The 23,355-nt window shown below is 34.8% G+C and overlaps 1 protein-coding gene across 1 annotated transcript; it reads left to right on the forward strand.

Annotated features, from left to right (window-relative positions):
• Positions 1–21,871: 21,871 nt before the first annotated feature.
• Positions 21,872–22,743, forward strand: LOC131607417 (uncharacterized). The gene is made up of 2 exons (XM_058879423.1): positions 21,872–22,235; positions 22,393–22,743. Exons 1-2 carry the CDS (start codon positions 21,935–21,937, stop codon positions 22,506–22,508), a joined length of 417 nt encoding a protein of 138 aa, XP_058735406.1. The 5' UTR covers positions 21,872–21,934; the 3' UTR covers positions 22,509–22,743.
• Positions 22,744–23,355: the final 612 nt, after the last annotated feature.

Raw genomic sequence — 23,355 nt, forward strand, 5'->3', positions numbered from 1 at the left:
CTAATTAATATCTAGATCAGCGTCCAACTATGTAAAAAAATAGACAGCTTCCCTCCATGTAAACTCCTATTAATGAAAGTTAACTTGATAAACTATTAGTGTGAACGAAAAAATCTATGTGCATCAAAATTCAAAGAAAATATTTTTAAAAATTAAAAATATTGGGAAAATCTCAAGTCTCAGATTGGTTGAAGATAGAGCCTTGAGAGAGTTTATATAGAGTGACACCCCTCGTCTTACAAGTCGGTTTTGTAAAGATGAGTTAGGTCAAACTCTAATATGGTTTCAAAGCCTATCGATCGGAACATGGGCCGCCCACCGTTTATATCCACGCAACAAGTCCAAAAAGCCAAAAAGACTGTTAGGTGTGACGAAGTGTATTGGAAAAATCTCAAGCCCCACATTAGTTCAAGATAGAGCCTTGAAAGATCTTATATAGAGTGACACATCTCACCTTACAAGCCGGTTTTGTAAGGATAAATTAGGTCAAATTCCGCGCATTAATGGATTAATGAGATTCCCACTGTCCTTGTCTACTAACTAGCGAAACCACAACCAATGGAACGGGCTTGGCAGAATCAACGGAGAAAGAAGACTCTGTTGAACTTAACTCTAGCCCGACTTTGTGAAATAACTTGAGATTTTCTCAATCAAAAATAAATATATTTAAGAAAAACACAAACATATTTAATCTTTAATAAAATGTGAAATGAGCGTCTAACCATCCATTATCATATATTTTTAAATAATTTTAGTTATGTCCAAATCAATAATAAAAAGTGAAATTTGAGAATAAATTAATGTTTCTATTAAAATAGAGATACAAAATACATTTAAATATTGATTTTATGAAATTTCTATTTTTCTTCTTCTAAAGAGTCTAGCTAAACATACAAAATGTTGAGAAGAGAGAAATATCAAGTCTAAATTTGCTCCTTAAAATATCAAATATCCCTGCATTTACTATTTTATGTTGGTAATACTAGAATATTGGCACACAAAACCAACATGACTAGGGTCCAGCCTAAAAAAAGGTTAGTTTTTCACAATATGATGAACCAATGACTTAGAGATAAAGTGGACTGTACTTGTGAAAACAAACATGTGCTGCCACAGCTCATTTCTCATTAAACCAATGTCACAATATACTTAAAGCATCATATGCTGCCAAGAAACATGTGACTCTGAATTGAGAATATGCGAACCTGATAGTGCTAAAAAAATCTGCAGGAATCAGGAAGATCTAAGCTAGAGGGAGATAATGAACATGAAAAGTGAAATCTTTTAAGCTCTGCAAGAGTCAGAGTCTCTTGGCGTAGAATGAGGCCGTATGCACATACTTGTTGTATGGTGATTGGTGAACATGTGTTCGAGAGGGTACATACATGCTAAGAAATTAAATGTGAAAATATTATATTGAAAATTGGGCATTCAATCTTTTAAAAATTTAAACATTATTTTATGCTATTTAATTCAAACTTTCTTTTTATGGAGTCAAAAGATTTTACTAAGAGACTATTCTAGCACAAGGAGTGTTAAGAATAAAAAAATGGATTACAAGTGACCGAATTACAACTTACAATGAAGAAATTTACTTAGTTAAAAATCAAATTTATATAGAAATAGCGAGCAAACACGTAACAAGTTGCATCATTATCCTTTTTTGGATGATAAAATTAATCTTTTTAAAAATTATATTTGTTGTCTTAGGTGACATAATATTGTCGTGCATATACTTTTGCACTCTTTATAAAAGATCAATCGCTTCTCGTACTAGAAAATCAAAAGTGTCAAAGACAAATGTATAAAAAGTATGTTGATTTGTCGAAACATGATTTTTTTTGTTTGGTCACTTTACTTGAAGTGGCTTTGAGAGCTGCAAAATGATAAAAAGAGAACTACAAAATGAAGATAGTTACAATAGATGAGAGGAATCAATGTCGTTTAACAAATTTGACTATCATTGATGTACATCAAAAGTGAACCTTTTGATCTCAGCCTTAATTCAGCACCACACTTAACTTTTTACACTATCTAAAATTCACTGGAAGAGAAAAGATTTATTATTAAAGAGTCTATTGTTTTGCTCTTTCCAAATAATCAAAATGCAAACCAATAAGGCAGCTTGAAAGTAAACACGAGAATTCTTCAAATGAGAGAAAAGTCCAAAATATTGGTTGACGTGACCAGAAATATTGTTGTGTAGTTCTGTGGAGAGTCCTAGTCAGTTCAAGACGTTAGACCACACATCATTAATGAACGAAATATTGGATATGTAACTCCACACAAGAGAGGGGGGTTTGAATTATAGGGGTTTGACAACTTATTGTTTAAAATATAAAAGTTTTTAATTTTAGAGTTTAAAAATATTTTTAAGAAAATGTTTAGATATAATAGCGAAAAAACGAGGTAAAGAAATTATGCATAAAATATAGAGATAAAGAAAAAGAGAAGACACCATAGTTTATAGAGGTTAAGCCTAAATGAAATGACCTAATCCTCTCCTTAAAACTTAATATTGAGATTATTCAATAATGTTTATGAGCTTTTAGTAGGTTAAGTTGTCGAAGCGGTAAAGTGACAAGCAAAAAGCAATAGGTATATTATTATAAGATCGACAAACGTACATACAAGAGGAGAAAAATACACATACAACACCCACCATTGGAATGGGTCACAGGGAAGAAGAAGAAGAACAACAAGCGGAAACTTCTCGCGTTGCGGCACAATCGGAGACCACTCGAACTCAATCGACATGATAAGCCACCCAATGATGTTGCTTGAACCTCTAAACTATAAAGAATGGATCAAAGCTCAACTTTGTCAACTCTCTAGATGAATTAGGTAAAAACCCTAATTTGGGTGCCAGGTGGGCTTGGAAGTTGTTGAACTTGAATTGGGCCATCATTGGGCCTTGATTTTGATGCAAGTACCATTTGAACATATGAGAATGTTTGAACTTTTTTGTGGGCCTTAAAAACCTAATTTGCTCTATCTCCTCTTGACCTGTCTCCTGTCTTGGAACACAAGCAACAAACAAACAATTTTTAGTATTTTGGTTAGCAGATGATGTATGCATGGTGATAATGATGATGATGATTCTACTATTTGGAATAGGGTGGGATCTCAGTGGTCAAAAATTGGGGTACAAAAAGTGTGTAGCTGAGAGCTAACAGGTTCTGACTCCGAAAAAGTGACATGTGATGTCATTAGTTTCTGAACCCAACACACTCCGACTCTAAAGAGATAATAAAGTGCACTTTACAAAGATAAGTCAAGTCTGAAACACTTCTGAAGAACGCTTATTAAATTGCTTCTGACTCTGACTCTGAGAAAGGAGCTTTTGAAGATTATCAAGCTTTGAAGTTATGCGTTCCACAGACTCTAAAGACCAAGTTTTGAAGACTCTGAAGACTAAGTTCTGCATATTCTGAAGACCAAGTTATTAAGACTCTCTCATACAATTTTAGATCCTTCCATGCATGCTTTATCAACACACATTCTGAAGCCTCTGAAGATTAGAAGATAAGATCAAAGAGATTTTACGTGAGAAATTAGTACACAGTACAAGATCAACACTCTTTCCGCTATCCTAATTTCATGGGATACAAACTGTACTATTGTAACGTTCCTACAAACCGTTATACAAGAATACATGTGGAATTTTACAATTCCTTTTCTGTCTTCTAATGGATCTTTCATTTCCTATATAAAGGAGTATTGAAGTTAATGAAATCAAGAACTTTGGTCAAACATATTTAACATGATATTTTGCTTACAAACAAATAGAGAAAAACTTAAGAATATTTTCAACACACTCAAGAACATTTTTGTTCATACTCTTTCATAGAAAATATTTTTGTGTATAATTCTTTGATATTCATTTGTGTAATCTGTTTTTTAGAAGCATCTTTGTACCACACATTATATCTCAACTTTTGAGTTGTATTTCCTTGAAAGACTATGGTATATTTAGAATTCTCAAGAAGACATTGACAATAGGTCTTTGTGGTTGTAATCAAGTTTGGTTATAGTGGATTAAGTCCTCGTGAGAAGGCAAAATCACCTCGGTTGGTGGACTGAATGTAGCTTTGTTAACAACGGATCATGATAAAAATATTGGTGCTTATTATTTTTAGTCTAAGTTCTCTCATTCTTGTTATGGATAGTAAAAAAGTTTCAATCTTGAACCCAATTCAAACCCCTTATTTCTTGTGTTTCCTTAACCTTCAATTACCCCTTTATCGAATTTGAGATTTGCATAAAAAATCTTGACCAGGATATATTTTTTCTACCTTGCTACAAACCAAGTCTTTGACTTTTGCTTGAAGGATAAATTTGAAAGGACCAAACTTCCTATAATAACTTCCATTAAGATAGAATTATTTGAGGACGTGGCGGTCGAGAAAATATTGTCGTAAAACTCCTTTTGGCTATGAGAAGAAAATTCTTTGGGCTCATAAAAATTTGATGACTTTCAAAATCGAGAGTTCTCTTGGGTGCCATTTGACAATAATGATAGCAAGCAAGAAGTAGTAACACAACTAAACAAGTTGGAGAAGAGAATTATTTTGAGATGAAAATAAAGGAAGAAAAAAGTACCTTTTAATATCCAATAAGTAATGGATTTAGATATAGTACAAACGAAAAATTTTCAATTGGTGATTGGTCTTTCATCATACTATGTGGTTCATAACCTAGACATACTTTATCATAAGAAACTTTTTTATTAGATAAGATCATATCAATGTTATTTTTCTCTAGTAAACTTATTTAAGGTTTCAATCTAAATCTTCAATTTTAATTTTTATAGAATCAAAAGTTTCACATTTTTCGAATTTCACAACACATTTCTTAAATTGATTTAATTCTTCTATGTTTTTTTTTTTTTCATCTTCAAAAAATTTCACATGATTCCTATAAATCACAATACATTTTTCTATCTCATCATTTTCTTCACACATTCTTGCACTTAAAGTATATATTTATATATTAGAAAAAGGGGTTCCCTCTTCATCTATCTTCACCGAAATATATTAACTATTCTATCTATCCAATAGCTAAAATAAAAAGCAGTTATAACAACTACTAACTAACTAAATTATATTAACTAAGTAATTAACTAGATAGATTAGTTAATATCTAATAAAAATATTTGATTTTAACTTTAACTACTTCAACCGTACAAAATAGTAGTAAAACTAATATATGAATATTTTTCACCCATCCATTAAGCACCACGTGGAATAATCTTTCCCCTTGTATGAATATTTTTTGGATGAAACTTTACTTAGATTGTGCGAATATGAAATAGAGAATTACTCGGTTTGCCTTTATTTGTTTGAAATTTTGAAAATGGGTTCTGTTCCTAGTGAGTGGGTGTCGTACTGTCGCAGAGGTGAGGAATATTTAGTTAATGGTGGTGTTCATGTTACTCGTGGGGACAAAATGCAACTGCACTGACACCAAAACTCGTTCTCAATGCGTTTACACTCACAAGGAATTCATCTGCGATTCCAAAATAAGACATGACAACATCTTTGCTATGTAGTTGCTAATATATAGGTCAAGGCTTTGGTTTGAACTAGAAGTGAGACACACGATCTATTATTTTTGACGCACTTGAAAACTCGAAATAAATAGCATTCTGATTAGATTATTTTTTTACAGGCGTAGAAGTTGATATGATTTTCTTAAATTTTTAAGTTTAAAAGATATAGAGTGTCTGTGGGACCGTCACACCCTTACTTTTTTGTGAGACACACTAATATTTTAGGCTCGCTACATTCATCTATATCTGTCTCGCTCCTCTATTTATTTTTATAAATTTTTATCATAGGCATGTCTCTTTGCCACCCCTAACTTAAGATGTGTATGTAAATATAGTGTTAGATTTTTAGAAAAACAATTTCAAATTTTATTAAAGTGATTCTTTACCAATAAGGATGAGAAGAACAATACCAAATATTAAATTGAATCTTCTTCACACTTTTTCTGCACCAATACATGATTGATATTTGCTGCCGTTATGCATTAACTGTTTATGGCAGCACCTGATTAAGATCAAATAGTTTAAATTTAAAGTTAGTGTTTTTTATTAACAAATTAAAATCAAACTTAATTTTTCTAGACCATTTGATAAAGATCAAACGACCGCTAATACATTAACTCAGTCTTCTCTTTTTCTCCCCCTCCTCCTCATTTGTCTTTCCCGTATGCTTTCAATAATTGTTTATGTTCTGGACTAGCCCAATCAACAGAATTGGCCATATCCACTCATACACACGAAAATAGCCCAATATGCGTTGGCCTATTTAATCGAGCCAAAGGGGACCACGTGTCCTCTTTCTCCCTTTGATCGAGCACGTTGAACATAACCCTTCCCTCGAGAAGGGATCATCCGAGCACGCTAACTCCCACGTCCCCGCCAACGGCTAGTTCAGCCTGCTCGGATTTGCAAAGACTTGGTCAACTATCTCCTATATTTTGGGCCCTGGAAATGCGCCCAACCCAAAATATAGCTTGACTAGGTCACACCTCAAAGAGAACACTATAAATAGCCATCTACACCTATAGAGAAAGGTAATTCAAACTTTACCCAAAATCTCATAGTTTCTGTTATACCTTTGTTCTCTTTCTTACTTTGGCATCGGAGTATCTTGCAGGTACAACCCTTTTTTTCCTCAACCATCACCGAAGATCACGCCTTCGCTGCTGGCCATCTGTTCTGACTCATCCCGAATAGTTTATGACATTTTTCTAAAATTAACTTATTTTTTCTAACTCATTTTTTCTAACATAATAATTTTATTTAATTATTATTTATAATATTTGTTTATAACATTTTATTAAATATTTAAATAACACATCCTAATTAAATTAAGGGAAATGCTAACCAGTGCCCTTGAGACACTCTTTAAGTGATTAAAGTGGTAATTTTTTTTAAAAATGCACGTATTCAATGCATTGGAAATTGAAATATTGACTTTTATAATTTTTTTTTATTTAGTATGCTTAAAGAGTGCCCTGAGGGCACTGGTTAACAAGACCCTTAAAATAATACTAACTAAGTAATATACAACGACAGTTGCATACATACTATTTTGGTCTGGGTCGAGCAGGCCCATAGACGGGAAGGCCCAATTCAGAGTCAGAGCCCAATCGAGCGCATCTCCCTTTGTGGCCGTTGGAACGTCAGCCCCACATGTTTCACGTAGAGCACATGGTCAACCCACTAACGGGAAATACGATCATCCACCTCCGAACTCTACGGTCGGACCATCCAGGACGTGAGTCACTTGCTGACTTTGCCCTACCACATAGGATCCTGGCAATTTCCTATTTTCTAGGTCTCCTCCAATAATCCAACCCAAAATAGGGAATCTTGCCCCAGTGCTGGGGGCTATAAATACCCTCTCTCATTGGAGGGTCAGATATTCATTCTCTCTCACTCTTACCTTAATATTTGCGCTCATTTGCTCTTCTTAATTTGCCATTGGAGTACCTTACAAGTACACCCCCCGTCTCAGAAGATCACCAATTACTGACCAGGATGATCCATTCTGATCAGATACGATCACATCCATATATCTCTTAATTCAAAATAAACAAATAGTATGAACAAACATTAACCTATAATTTATAAAATTAAATAATACCTACAATTTTGTTGTTAATATGACTTACATATAACTACAATAGTATATAAAGATTTAAGAGAGATTTTTTTTATAAAAAAAGTATATTACTCTTGGCGGAATAATTTTATTAACAATATTGATTAAATTATTAATCACAAATCAAATACTAAATAAGGATTTTAGAAGTACCTCTTGAAATATGTTTTAACTTTGATCCCAAACCCATAATATATCAATGTTTTTAAGTAGTTCACGCGAGTACAAAGTAGAACGCTATACTATCAGTTTTCTAAAAAAATGGCAATTAAAATTGATAGGGGAAAATGTTTCACTATTTATAGAGAGGACTACTAAAACTCTAATGTTTAAATATTTCCTATGTTAAATATGTTACTTCTAGGAGAAGCAACAAAAGGTGATTTACTTTTATCTGAGGTCATGCCTTTCCACCATCATTAACCCTCCAAAAACCTAAGTTGCTTATCCACTTTAGTCTTAGGCTTACTTAATCTCGTGTCATGTTTCTTGATCTTATTTCCTCTCAATATCTTACACCTTTACAAGTAGTGGCCCATCATCATGCAATGGGTGCAAAATCTTGGTAGTTTTTCATAGTCCAACTCTATGAGGAAAGCATACCCTTTCATTCCACCAAGACTTTATAGCTCAAAGGTTATGTTAGGTCAAGGTCCACCAATACCCACACAAAATGACTAAATGTCTTGTCAAATATACTTTTAGAAGTAATGGCATCTAGGCAGATAATGAAGGTTGAGAAAAACACAAGAAAGGGGGGTTTGAATTGTGTTTTCAATAATTTTTCCTTTCTTAAAACTCTTACACAGAAGCTTGAGAAGCTCTTGTTTATTAGAAGCTTTATGTTCTTATTTATCAGAAGCTTAACATTTCTTAGAAGCATTCCGCCTTCTTAGAACCTTAAGCCTTCTTAGATCTTCTCTCTGTATGATGATCAGAATATAATGGACAAAAGTAAAGAACACATTCAGTTTATACTAGTTCGCTTGAAAATTGTCAAGCTAAACTAGTCCACCTGCCAAGGTGATTTTGCCTTATCCAAGGTCTTAATCCACTATAACCAATCTGATTACAATTGCCTGGGCTACCCGCCGATGACTAACACAATGACCAACCCTGTTAGTGATCTCCTAAGAATTCTGACATACCCAGTCCCCTAAGAGATATAACGATCATTGACTCCTTAAGACTCTGACCTACCCGGTCTCCTAAGAAGATTTCACTATGACAACCTGTCACAGTCTTCTTGAGTAATTTTGACTAACACTATAGTCACTCAAGGATCATTCAACATATAGTTGAGAGTTTATGTTTGCATATTTGCTTCTTACAAGCAGATTACACAACTTTGAATTATAAGAGATATCAACACAAAAGTGTTAAGCAAGTTCTGAGCAACAACTCCCTGCTTTTACAATGATTCTACAAAGATGAAAATGATTACAATTTGATGTGGCATCTTGTAAACTTATTTCTTCTCTTCTTGGATATGATTGGCTTTTGCATATCAACTTAGGCATTAGCATCAATTAATTGGCCTAGTAGCATTTTGGATTAGCATGAGCATTAGCTTCTCTTTCTGACATATGTTCCTCAAGCATTAGCTTCTGAGAATTTGTCTTCTTTTGTATGTCTTAATTATTGTCAATCTGTGTTGGTTGAATTCCATTCAAGCCAAACGACAATTAACAACTGCACCAATACAACCGTTATGGTAGTAAGAACATTAGCTGCAACAGCAACAATAGTAACATCAATAGCGATACCAATGACATCAACGGCTACATCAGCGGCAATTGAATCAACTACTGTGAGATTAACAACATCAACAGCAGCGGTGATTGCAACAACAACATTGTCAGCATCGTCAACCTTTTGTTGGATGATTTGATCTTCTTTTTATAGCTCTCAAAAGAGGCGTTGGAGGATAAGAAGGTCCTTTTGATTTCCAACGGCTAGTTCCTAACGGATAGAATCAAGCATAGGTGTGGACAGTACAATATGTCACTTTCCCTTGTCTTGTAGCTTGATACCTTGTTATGAGTTGGTGGGAGACAACTTCTGTAAAATAGTACGCCCATTTGATTATAATGGAATTTGTAATGTACTGTTGTACTATTTTCTTCTTGACTAAGTTTCTTGATCTTATCTTCGATTAATGTACTTATGGTTTTGAAGTAATAATCTTGGAAGAGATCAACTTGTCTTCATCTTTCTGATAATGATTCAGATGTGTAGTTCAGAAACTACTTTTTTGTGAAGTATAAAATCATTAACTTGTAAGAGTTAGAATCTTGTCTTTGAGAACTGGCAGCAATAGCTCTTCTGAAATGCGATGCTCGACTTCTGATCTGGAGCAGTCTTATGATGTTGTAGCTTGGCCAGACTTAATTTCATAATCCTTTAAGAACTAGAACATTTTTTCCAGATATATAACTAAAAACTAATCTGAAAAACAAGCCCTTTCATTATTGAAGGCACTTCTGATTTTTGAATCTTGATATCTGATCTTTTGCTTGATTAGCTCAATTCCGATCTTCAGTATATCCTTGAGTCTGATCTTGTATTCAAGGCTTGACCTTTGATGTATTCAGAATCTTGACTCTGTCTTCAAAATTATACGCAACGGCTTTTCTGATCAACAAATCTTGGCTTCTGAACTTGACTTGAAAAATCGCTCTTGTTCATTGATTTATGATCTTCCAGAAGAAGCTCTAACAGAGTTCTTTCTTCTGATTACTTGTGACTTCCGAAGCAACATCTTATTTGAGAAGCACATAGTAACTCCAATTTCTGATGAACATTCAGTATTCTTCAGAACTACTGATGTTTCTTTAGAATCAGATGCAAATAGTATTTCTGAGGCACCTTGCTTGTTTTTTATTATTCTTCACGGACAACAATTTGGAATCTCTAAAAACACAATATCCGCATACTCAAGATACTATTAGAAACTAAATTGTTACATACAAAATATATGTATTGTTATCGTCAAAACATAGAGACTTATTGCATAAACAAATCTTGTTCTTAATATTAACTGGATGAAGCGCTTACCACTGCACTAAAAGTAATTGCTTGTAGCCAAGGCGCAACTATATTTCCTTATAGTGATCCTCTTCAAGGGGCCTACCTGGCCCACCTAACACACCCGTGTAGGCGCCCATGGGCAGGATGATAAGCCTTTTCGAATCCCTCAATTTGACGCTGGATTAAATAATCCAAACGATTAGAAATCTAATGTTGCTTGCAATAGAGAAATAATGTTTTGCCTCAAATATTCTTCCACCAAACTAAAAAACCTGGCCCAAATATGTGTAGAAGTGTTACTATAAGAATTAAGGTTGAAATATCTATTCCAAACAAAGAGTTTAAGGTAAACTGGCTCAAGGCTCTAAGGTACAACCGACCTTACTTTGAACATCCTTGAGGGAGGAGAAAGACAAATTGTAGAAGCCTTTCATTAAGGAGGTGACACCCCACCTCCTAGATCTTTCCACAAAGGCCTTAACTTGCAATTCAAGAAAACCACGATAAAAAGTTATGTCACCTTTTGACCAAATGATTCTACCATGGGCATTGTGTTTGCAAGCCTCAAAACCTCTCATGTACTCACCTATTGGTATTGATACAACTATCATGTCTCCATTCAAGCACAATTGAGGGAGTTGGGAAGTGGGGATATCATTAGCATTATTTAGAGCCTCAACAAAAGTTTTGTTTTGTTTAGGTTTTGATGTTTCTATCGATTTCGGTGTTGTTGTTGTTGAATATAAACATGACTAAGTTATTGCCGAGGAGGCCAAGAATGACATTGAATGTGTGGGGAAAAAGATGTTTTGTTCAACTTGAATAGGAATATAAATTGTGTGCATTGTCACAAGAGAATTTTAGGTGAACCAATGTTGGTAAGGCCAATTTTGAATCTTCCTACAAGGGTAGGGATACTCAGAGGTCTTAGTAGGTTTATAACACTTAGGGCTTGCCCACAACGGTGAGAAGCCCTGTATGGTGGTTTTATGGTTTTTATGGAGGTATAAGAGGCCAACTTACATGAGGTGAGAGGCTTTATGTATTATGAGATATGTGGTTAAGTCTTCATACAAAAATTTAAGTTGAGTCTCTTAGGCTATACTCTGGTTGTGCCTCTTGGTAAGTCTCTCAGGTAGGGAGTTTGCTTAAGCTTGTTCAAGGGGATTTTCAATCCCTTGTGCGAAGCTATATATATGGCCTGACTGATGAGACTTCAAGTCTCTTAGGCGAGGAGTTGGACCTCCTGGGCGGGACTTCGATCAAGCCCTCAAATAAGACTTTAAGTTAACTCTATTGGGCTAGACTTCGGCTACATCCCTTGGGCGTGACTTTATGTAGGATCCCACCCAAGAAAACTCTAAGTCTCTCATGCGGGGAGTTTAGATAAGTTGGTCCCCGGTTGATATAGAGATTATATTTTCCATAAGGGCGACAAGGTCCTTCCTATAGAAGTCCAACATATTCATATTTCTCAGAGAAGCGGTAAGGATCTTCATGTGGTAGTCCAATATATTCTCATTGTCTTAAAATGCAGTAAGGATCTTCCTATTGAAGTCTAACATAGTTATATTGCTTAGAGAGGCGACAATGATCATCTTTTAGAAGTCCAGCGTATTCGAATTGCCTTAAGATGAGGCAAGGTTTCTTCTTATGGGTTTAACAGTTTGATCACCTCTGAGGGTGGCAAGGCCCCTCTTAGGGATCCAACATTCTGATCGCCTCTTAGGGCGGCAAATATCCTTCATAGGGCTCCATAATTTTTATTGCCTCTTAGGGCGGCAATGATCCCTCTTAGGAATCCAACATTTTGATATCCTCTTAGGGCATCAAGCATCCTTCTTATGGATCCATCATTTTAATTTCCTTTTAGAGCGATACTGAATCCTCTTAGGGATCCATCATTTTGATCGCCTCTTATGGCGACAAGGATATCTTTTAGGGATCCAACATTATGATCACCTATCAAGGTGATCTTTTCCCGAGTGATCAATGCATTTTGATGCACGTTCTTCCATGTTTGTACTCAAGCATTTCTTCGGTTTGTTTTATTTATTTTTATATTTTAATATGTTTTTATATTTTATTTTATTTTTGCACTTAATTGTTTTTCGTATTAATTTTTCAGCATTAGCAGTTTGCACGGAAACAATCATATCTGGAGTTCCAGGAGTCCGATTGAGGCGTTCTAATAATCGACGGAAAGCTAAGAGAAAGAGCTACAATTCTTATGTTGGAGTCGAAGTCAGAATCGGACTGTAGCAGGGCCAGAAAATTCGTTGAAGTTGCAGCACTAGTTTTAGTTAAGTTTCGGGTCAATTGGTTTTGGGCCTGGGTCGTATGTTTGACCCAGTTGGATTGTAAAACGGGTTGTGGTATTTTCCCTTAGGGTAGCAGCCGCGTGACTATTCACGTTTACTTTTCACGAAGGAATTCGGAAAGCTTCGTACGTTTGTAATGGAGAACTAATTACAAGGCAAAATCTGCTGATTACGGGTTCCATCATACTTTGAGGTTATAATAATTTTAATCAAGTTTCTATTCCATTCAATTATATTATGCGATTATTGTTTGCTTAATTCAATTTTCATAGAGTATATTGATTTAATTCGATTGTTGTATGATCCTTAACTATAATCACGTTCGCGTTTGCTTAATTCGTTATCGTGTTTGATTAATTCGCGTTTGCTTAATCCGCGAGAGCTTAAATCCGTTTGCTTAATTCGGATCATAGGAACTTACAACATATAAAATTTGTTGCACTTGTCAGTGAGTTTTGTAGTCGAATAGGAATGGATTAGGAGATTGAAATTATGATAATCAATGATAAGTCGGAACCAAAATCAGTAGATTAGCCGTTTTAGCTTATTTGATAATCAATTATTTACTTTGTTTTTCATAATAGAATCCTAAAATAAAATAAACCCCCCCTAAATCAATTTACCGTCGGTTAGTAATAACTAAGAATCCTTGTGAGACGATATCCGAGTTGTCGTTACCGTTACTACAATTTTTACAAAATACTCGTTTTTGATCCGTGCGCGACAACGGATCAAATTGGCGCCGTTGCCGGGGATTCTTGTTATTATTAATCGTTTTTAGAGTCATAGGTTTAGTGTTCTCGCGTTTAGGCCTTAGTTTCCTCACGGTTTTGGCCAATCCGCGTTTAGAGTCGAAAAATTCAGTTTTTGAAAAAACTGTGTTCGATTCCAAAAAGTTTTTGTCTACTGGAAGTAGAAAAATCGTAGGAGTAATACTCCCTTACTCTAAAAGAGTAAGGGAATTCGAGCCAAAATTGTCAAATTCATCGTTTTTCTATTTTTAATGAAGTTTTTACTGTTTTCATAGAGTCGAAAAAACCCAAAAAAATTCTCAAAATTCTTATTTCATCTAATTAGATTAAATTTTATGTTTTTATATTTTTCTGAACTTATTTTAATCGTGTTCCTTCATTCTATTTGTTTATGGCTGTTATAGGACATTGTTGGCAGTTTCGCATTTGTTGCTGCATTACTTAATTGATTTTTATTCTGAACTTGATTTTGATAACATGGTTGATCAAAGAACACTAAGGCAGCTAGCTGCGCTTGATGTTAATTATAATGATTTATATATTGAATATGTTGATGTTGTTGTTCCCTTTGAATTGAAATCTGGTTTAATACACTTGTTGCCAAGGTTTAGTGGTCTTGCAGGTGAGGATCCACTTAAGCATCTAAAGGAATTCCAGATTGTTTGTTCTACATTATTGAGACCTAAAGGAATAACAGAAGACCATATCAAGCTGAGAGTCTTCCCGTTCTCACTTCAAGGTGCTGCAAAAGATTGGTTATACTACCTTGAGCTAAACTCTGTTACAAGCTGGAATGATCTCAAAAAGTGTTCTTAGAAAGATTCTTCCCTCCCCAAGTTACCACTTTTGCATCTTCCGGACCTTCACTAGAGGATCTTGTCAAGCAAATGGCTATGAATAATCTCCAGTATCAACAACAAATAGATTCTACTCTTTAGACTTTGCAAACACAGATTGGACAACTTTCCACTTTGATGAATGCCATGAAGCAAGCTCAAGGATCAAAACAACAACCCTTGGAAGAGCATTCTATTTTTCAAATTGAGTCGCTTTCTGAAAACGTTGATGATACTCGTAATGATTTGCTTTTATATGATTTTCCATCGCTGTCTGATTTTGATGATGTTTACTCATGTTCTGATTGTACTGACACTAACGTTTGTGTTGTATGTGCTGAGATTGATGCTGCCTTGCAGGGTAACATATTTACTACAGGTGAAGTTCTTATCGATGAAGCTGTTCATGCAGCTGATACTCTTGACATCCCGACAACCTCAAGCACTCCTTCCATTGAGCAGCCACCTTCCCTCGAGCTGAAGCAACTTCCTGAAAATTTGAAATACGCTTATTTAGAGAGTAATGAAAAACTCCCAATTATAATTTCTTCTAACCTTGATTTTGATCAAGAAAATAAGCTATTGCAGGTTTTGAAGAAGCATAAGAAGGTGATTAGGTGGACTTTGACTGAAATTTCTCATATTAGCCCATCTATGATTTTGCATAGGGTCTCAAGTGAAGGGGAAGATGAAACAAAAGTAGTGGGGCAACCCCTCATTCTTTTGATCTCTTATGTTATGGAAAAGAAGATCACGTGCCCATTCAACACTTTTATTTATCGAAGATTCTTCTTTGATCCTGGAATAAAAGGCGAAGGCACTAATAAAAATTGCAAGTTCAATGGACATTACCCAAAGCTACTCCATGAGAGCCCCACTTTGAAAGAAGAGAATGTAGAAGATATCTCTTTAGGAAAGACTGCTTATGTGATCACTTATCCTCCTTGACTACTCCGGTGTGTTCTTTCCTTTCTCTCACTCTTATTTTATATTTATGTTCTTTCATTGAGGACAATGCTTATTTTAAGTGTGGGGGAAGGAATCATTTATTTTTTGAATTTCTTTTGTTCTTTGTTTTGTTTTCAGTTTAAAAAATAAAAAAATAAATATGCATCGTTTTGAAAGTTTTAGGCTACAGACTGATTTGAGTCGAGTTTGTGGAGACTTGGGAAAAATTCACAAGATCGGTATTGTTCTAACACCGTAAGTCTCTTGCATATGGAAATTGATTTGAATTTGTTATTATGTTTTAGCCTTAAATTCTCATTCTTTGACAGCTCTTGAGTAGTTTATTTTAGCAGTCGGCACCATCTCTCACACACTTTACGCAGGAAAGCCGATGAATATAAGTGAATGTTCCAAAAAAGAAAAAAAGATAAAGAAAAAGGTAATGCACCTTCTAAGTTTGGTGACCCTCACCCGGTCACTTAACCCAACGGTTGTGGAACCTTCAAAAAAAAATTCAAAACTCTTTGTAGTTGGTTCAGCGGTTTCTGGTGCTGAATTTGGTAGGGAGGATTACGGTCCGATCCCCCGCAACTACATCTGAGTAAGCAAGGGGTTATGCCACGTAAGTACCGGAACCCCGTGCAAAAAAAAAGGATCAGAGTCACTAACCGGTCGTCTTGCTATAAGTGTGTGGAGATAACGGGCTTAATGTGATTGCGCCTGAATGAAAAAGAGCAAAAAGGATGAGTAAGTTAGGCTATTGTATATTAATATGATTTGAATTGGTTTGTGTATTTAGGAGGCTTATGTCTGCATATCTGTGGTTAGTGTTCTTACGATGTCTTTAGTGTGCAAGATTAGTACCTGTCGATGCAAACTTACCCGAAGAAGATTTGTAGCCTAGGATGAGTAACTGTTGATGTATTTGTGCTTTCTTTGTTTTGTTTTTCATTTTGCTCGGAGTGCAAAAGTTCAAGTGTGGGGGAATTTGATCAATGCATTTTGATGCACGTTCTTCCATGTTTGTACTCAAGCATTTCTTCGGTTTGTTTTATTTATTTTTATGTTTTAATATGTTTTTATATTTTATTTTATTTTTGCACTTAATTGTTTTTCGTATTAATTTTTCAGCATTAGCAGTCTGCACGGAAACGATCATATCTGGAGTTCCAGGAGTCTGATTGAGGCGTTCTAATAATCGACGGAAAGCTAAGAGAAAGAGCTACAATTCTTATGTTGGAGTCGAAGTCAGAATCGGACTATAGCAGGGCCAGAAAATTCATTGAAGTTGCAGCACTAGTTTTAGTTAAGTTTCGGGTCAATTGGTTTTGGGCCTGGGTCGTATGTTTGACCCAGTTGGATTGTAAAACGGGTTGTGGTATTTTCCCTTAGGGTAGCAGCCGCGTGACTATTCACGTTTACTTTTCACGAAGGAATTTGGAAAGCTTCGTACGTTTGTAATGGAGAACTAATTACAAGGCAAAATCTGCTGATTACGGGTTCCATCATACTTTGAGGTTATAATAATTTTAATCAAGTTTCTATTCCGTTCAATTATATTATGTGATTATTGTTTGCTTAATTCAATTTTCATAGAGTATATTGATTTAATTCGATTGTTGTATGATCCTTAACTATAATCACGTTCGCGTTTGCTTAATTCGTTATCGTGTTTGATTAATTCGCGTTTGCTTAATCCGCGAGAGCTTAAATCCGTTTGCTTAATTCGGATCATAGGAACTTACAACATATAAAATTTGTTGCACTTGTCAGTGAGTTTTGTAGTCGAATAGGAATGGATTAGGAGATTGAAATTATGATAATCAATGATAAGTCGGAACCGAAATCAGTAGATTAGCCGTTTTAGCTTATTTGATAATCAATTATTTACTTTGTTTTTCATAATAGAATCCTAAACTAAAACAAACCCCCCCTAAATCAATTTACCGTCGGTTAGTAATAACTAAGAATCCTTGTGAGACAATATCCGAGTTGTCGTTACCGTTACTACAGTTTTTACAAAATACTCGTTTTTGATCCGTGCGCGACAACGGATCAAATTGCTTTCAGGTTTCATGCAAAAAAGGGAATAGTCAGCAAATACAAATTCTCTAAAATTAAAAATGAATGGCCTCATTAAAACCGTCGCCCCATGAAAGGGACATAGGGAAAACGTGCATCACATAAAATGACATGTCCTTACAAATGGTAGAGTTGTAGTACTTGCCTATCAAAGTTAATACCAAACTTATTAACTGAAATTAAAGAAATCAAACAAATTATAATAGGGAAAGTGGTTCCAAATGGCATTTTTATGGGCTTTTAATATTCAGTCTCCTTGCTAACTAAAGGGGGAGCCTCCTCACTTTTACAAGCTTCTCCAAGTGGCTTTATTTCTGAGCCCATTTTCATAGCGTTCGCGCCAAGAATGCGGACCCTCTTCAACTTGAGGCTCTCTACATAACACTTTTTGGTTATTTTCTTATCTCCTTGGTTAACTTCTACTCTCTCATCATAGAGCGGGTTCTTCATGCATAAATACAAAATGGACAAGACGGCGTCCAACTGAATAAAAGCTGGCTACCCTATAATCATATTGTAAGAAGAGGGGGAAATCAATAACCAAATACATGGCCTTAATTTGTTTGGCTTGACCCTGCTTTCCAAAGGTGCACTTTAGCATGATGTAGCCTTTTCCTTACACCTGCTCCCCAAATAATTCAACTAGAAAGCACTTGAAGGGTTTTAGGTCCTCTAGATCGAGGCGGAGTCTTTCAAATGCATCCCAATTTAGAATATTTGTAGAAGTTCCTTAGTTTACGAGAAATCTTTTGATCTCTCATTCATCACATCTAACAGTAATGACCATGAGGTCATCATTGTGAGGGTGAATGCCAACCTCGTCCTTCTCAGAGAAAGCGATTGTATCTTATGGAATTTTTGCCTTGCCTTCACCTTCAACATTAAGGAGGTCTTCAAATATTAAGAATTTGGTGAGCATACCTTCTACAAACGGATCTAGCTTCCCCGCCTTTGGTGATCCTCATGCGACATTATTAAGCATGTGGCGCACAACTTTGTTGCCCTCGCCTTGGGACGCCTCCTTTTCCTTGACGGGCTTAGGCCTTCTCGCGACATCTTTCTCTTATGAGTTGGACTTGTCTGATCTACGGGAAGAATCGACCTTCAGATACTTCTTAAGGTGTCTCTTCAGGATCAGTCTCTTGATCTGTTTCTTGAGTTGGTAACAGTCCACAGTGTGGTGTCCTTTGATTCTATGGAACTTGCATCATCTACTTGGTTAATGGTGCATTACTTTTGCCTTCAGAGATGGGGTGTATGGATGTTGTGCAGGTGGAGAACCTCACACAAGATCTGTTCACGACGAGTGTTTAGAGGCGTGAAGGTCTCCACTGTCTTGCCTACTCTCTTAAATGCAATCTTGAGCTTGATAGGAGAGGTATAATAACTCTTCCTCTAGTGGATAAAACATTTGTTGTTAGGAACATATGTTAGAAGAAGATAACTTATCTAGAGGGAGGTGAATAGATCCCTAATTAAAAATACTTGGTGAAAATACTGTTTTGAAATATTGTTTGTTATGGATAGAAGAAAACATCTGGATCAATATGTGTAATCCAAACCGCTATTAGAAAACTCGGATATGAGTTAAAACCACTAAGACTTACAATGATAAGGAAAAGAAATTGAATCAATATATTTCAATAATCAACACAATACGTTTGATTTTAAACACACAAGTAATCTATTTTCAATGAAATGATTAAACAAAAAGTGAAAGAAGCAATATATCGAACACTTGTTGTGCAATCAATTTTGATCAGAAATTTTCTTATGGTTTTTTTGATTTGAAATCCAATTACAATCACAAGGGTTGTAATCAACTCAATAAATCAATTTTGAAATGGTAAAGAATTTCTCTAATTGTATCGATTGCACAGTTACCGAATTCAACAATTTGCTATTGAAAGTAAGTGAGAGAGAGAGGACACAAGGATTTATTTAGGCAGTTCACCAATTTATCCTCGCTATGGCTACGTCTGCCCCTAATTCAAAAGGAATTGAGATAATCAATCTTACTTTGCAAAAATCTTTTACAAGAGAAATGTAGCAATCCAAACCTACAAACACAACATTTGTTATTGATCCTAACTCTTTCTCTTCCCTTGATCTTGAGCTCAATCAAGTAACCCGATAATACCAAATGATCCTCCGGTTATCGCTACTTCTTCGACAAAACCACTTTCTTCGAAGCTTTCACTCGGTTGAATCCAATTGTGAATTATCGTGATCCAATACTCCTAAACGATCCTCCGGATACCGCTACTTCTTTGACAGAACTACTTTCTTCGTAGGAACACGTACCTGGTCAGGTATCAGACTCAGTGGAAAGTTATTTAACTTCGAATCACAGGATGTGACCTTCAGCGCCGAACGTTCCTGTAGGAAACAAAGTTTAAAAAGTTATCAGTAAAATTTCCACACATCACAGAATCATAATAAATAATTTGCAATTAAAAAATATAACATATATACCTCTCCCTGTCATACTCTGTATGCGACATGACCATCATACTGGGTGAGCACAGATCGGTCACTGAGTCCTTTTGAGAAGGCTCCACCTGTGTGAATAGATGCCTTTGTAAAAGCACGAGTCGTAGCGTCTATATCCTCATCATCAATAAGAGATATGGAAGCCACCTCCTCAACAGGAACCTGCTCAGCCGGCACACGAACCTCCTCAGCAACAGGAACCTACTCAACCGGCACAAGAACCTCTTCAACAGCAACCTCAACAACAATAACCTTAGCAAGAGGTACCTCATTAGCAACATGAACCTCCATAGCAGCAGGTACCTCCACAGCAACAGAAACTCTAGCAGCTCGGCGTCAGGGTGTGCAAAGTTGGCCATGCGCCTGCTTAACTAGCTGTTTCCGGTGAGAATCGGTCGGAGCAACTCGTCCAGCCCATTGTTGGGAAGTATTTGCCTCAACATCCCTGACCTAAGATTTTTCTTTTTGTGTCAACCTGCCTCCAATGGACCCGTCCTTCTCCTTGGACCTCACTGGAAAAAAATGGAAAAACGAAAAAAAAATTAGTGAAAGAAGAAGGTACCGGAAATTTTAAAATTTTCGAAATTTTTCAAAAGAAATTGAACTATTAGAAATTTCAAAATTTTCGGTAACATAACCTTAAAAAACCACGGAATTTTTTATATTTCCAATAAGAAATACCAAATTTTTCACAATTTCCGTTAATTTCTCCCGAAAATTCTGAAATTTTGGTTAAAATCTTTTGGAAATTCCCACTTTTCCGGTATTTTATTTACTTTTCAGAAGAATTTTTTATATGAACTTAAAATTTTCGGTATCGCCCTAGAGATTTGAAATTTTTAATTGGTGTGCGTGAATTTGGAAAATGGTAAAAACTTTGAGTATGATTATTAAGGTCTTTTTCTTTGATTTGGGGGGTTCCATAATCAACTCTGAGGGCGGAAGTTAAATCCTCGTAAGTTAGGTCGTAAAATTTTATTAATTAGTCTGACATATTCTTACCCCTTTCGACGAACCTTCCTCTTATATGAAAATCCACATCCACATCTTAATTAAGAAAATTCAATTTAGTTATTTTTGTTTTGATAAATTTTCAACTTTTTATATATATGGTATTGGTAAAATATTAAAAACTTAAGATATACTTCCTCTATAGAACAAATTGCGTAGAAAAAAAATAAATTCATTCCTTTTAAAAATTCTTCATTCCAGAAACAACAATACACAATTTCAATTTGAATAAAACAACTGTCCATTAATCACAGCTTTAAGATTGAAACGTATGATTTCTATTTTAATTCTTTTTTAAAACAATATGTTTGACTCTATAAAACTTTTCATTATAATAATAATAATAATAATAATAATAATAATAATAATAATAATAATAATAATAATAATAATAATAATAATAATGTATGATAATTAAATTTATAGAAATATACTAAATAAAAAATGAAAGATGCTCAATGAACAATAGTATATTCAATTAAGTCATTAAAAATGTACTAAAATATGTTGAATTACATACAAGAAATATTAGTAGTATGTAGTATTTTAGAAAAGTATGGTGTAATAATGTATATTTATGTTATAAAATATTATAATTAATCTGTTAATTTATATTAAAAAATATTTAAAAAATTTAAAATAAAATAAAAAGATTTTTATAAAACAAACAGCTCCTAAAAACTCAATTTACATTACAAAATCTGATCATCATCATCATCATGTCGAAACCATCCAACTCCCGGCCACCCTCACGACTCCTCAAACATGCAACATGGTCTCCGGACATGCTTCGAGAAGAAGCATGGCGGAGACGAAAGCACGATCACGTCAGCCGCAGTAGCACCCGTCGGCTAACCAAGAGTGTCTCTGAGGATGATTTACAGGAACTCAAAGCGTGTTTCGAACTCGGTTTCGGCTTTGATTCACCCGAAACCGACCCGAAGTTAACCAAGACTATACCTGCTTTGGAGCTTTATCATGCTGTTAATAAACAGTACAATGATCATAGCTTGTCTCGATCCTCTTCTTCATCTTCCATTGTTTCTGATAGCGGCATTGCAAACACCACCACCATATTTAATCCAGGTAATTAAGTGGTTAGTACTTTGGTACTTTACGATAATATTTGATTAGGTTTTATTTGTTTGATTATAATTGAAGTAAAAAAAATTAGGGTTTTTTTTAATCTGCTATACTTAAAATTAAATATCGAGTGAAATTGGTTTTGAATTTTGTTATGAAGCTGATGATTTGCCTGCGAAGAAGAATCGGTTGAAACAATGGGCAAAGATGGTTGCTTGTGTGGTGCGTCAATCTTCTTCATCGGCGGGTTCAAGTTCTTCTAAACAAATTGATTAATACTATCTTCTGGTAGGAAAAAAGAGTGTTTGGATTCATTTGTGTTATAACATGTTCATACATAGTCATGGATGGTCTCTTTCTAGTTTATTATACTTTTTGTTGTGTTTAATTATTGGATGGATTGGTTCTAATTTTACTATACACAGTGATGTACATTTGCAAACTCAACAAATATCAAATTAAGGTGTTGATTTGATTTATCTTTGCTAGTGGCTGGATGCAAGAGACTAGTTTACTTTATGGATGGTTTGTTTGGTAGTAAATTTCAATGTAAAAATTGAGAATAATGGATTTTATTTATTGTTCATGTGATTTGTTTTGCTCCTAAGTTTTACTCTACAGAAGTCTCTCCCTTTTACATGGCCTATCAAATTTAAAAGAAGGATTCGAGTGTATGAGGCAATTTTTTCTAAGAGAAAACTATATTTTAAATTTCTTTAGTTTACTATGCGCTAGACAAATAGTACAATAGTAAACCAATTAAATTAATACAAAACCCAGAGTTGAAAATAATCAGCAATTTCAAATATGTAATATGTTGATTGATTGAGACAATCAATTAGGATCTTGGATATTTGACCAAAGTCTCACAATAACTATTTTTTATTACAATAAACACAATTTCATTAATTGGTAAACCCAACAAGTATTATAAATAATAAAATAGGACATACTCTAGTCTAGAAGCAATTCTAAGAAAAAAAATACATATAATCCTAAAAGACACTGCACATAGATTGTTCACTATTCCGGAAGACACAAACAAACCAAAAGCAACAATATATCATCCACTCATCCAGTCTCCTAAGAACACTATCAATGACCATATATAAATGAGAATCCA

This window comes from Vicia villosa, linkage group LG5 (genome assembly GCF_029867415.1).
Source record: "Vicia villosa cultivar HV-30 ecotype Madison, WI linkage group LG5, Vvil1.0, whole genome shotgun sequence".
Lineage (NCBI taxonomy): Eukaryota > Viridiplantae > Streptophyta > Magnoliopsida > Fabales > Fabaceae > Vicia > Vicia villosa.

Coding starts and splice junctions, on each gene's coding strand:
- LOC131607417 (XM_058879423.1), top strand. CDS start 21,935: ATGCTTCGAGAAGAAGCATGGCGGAGACGAAAGCACGATCACGTCAGC. Junction 22,236..22,392: donor CACCACCATATTTAATCCAG/GTAATTAAGTGG, acceptor TTTGTTATGAAG/CTGATGATTTGCCTGCGAAG.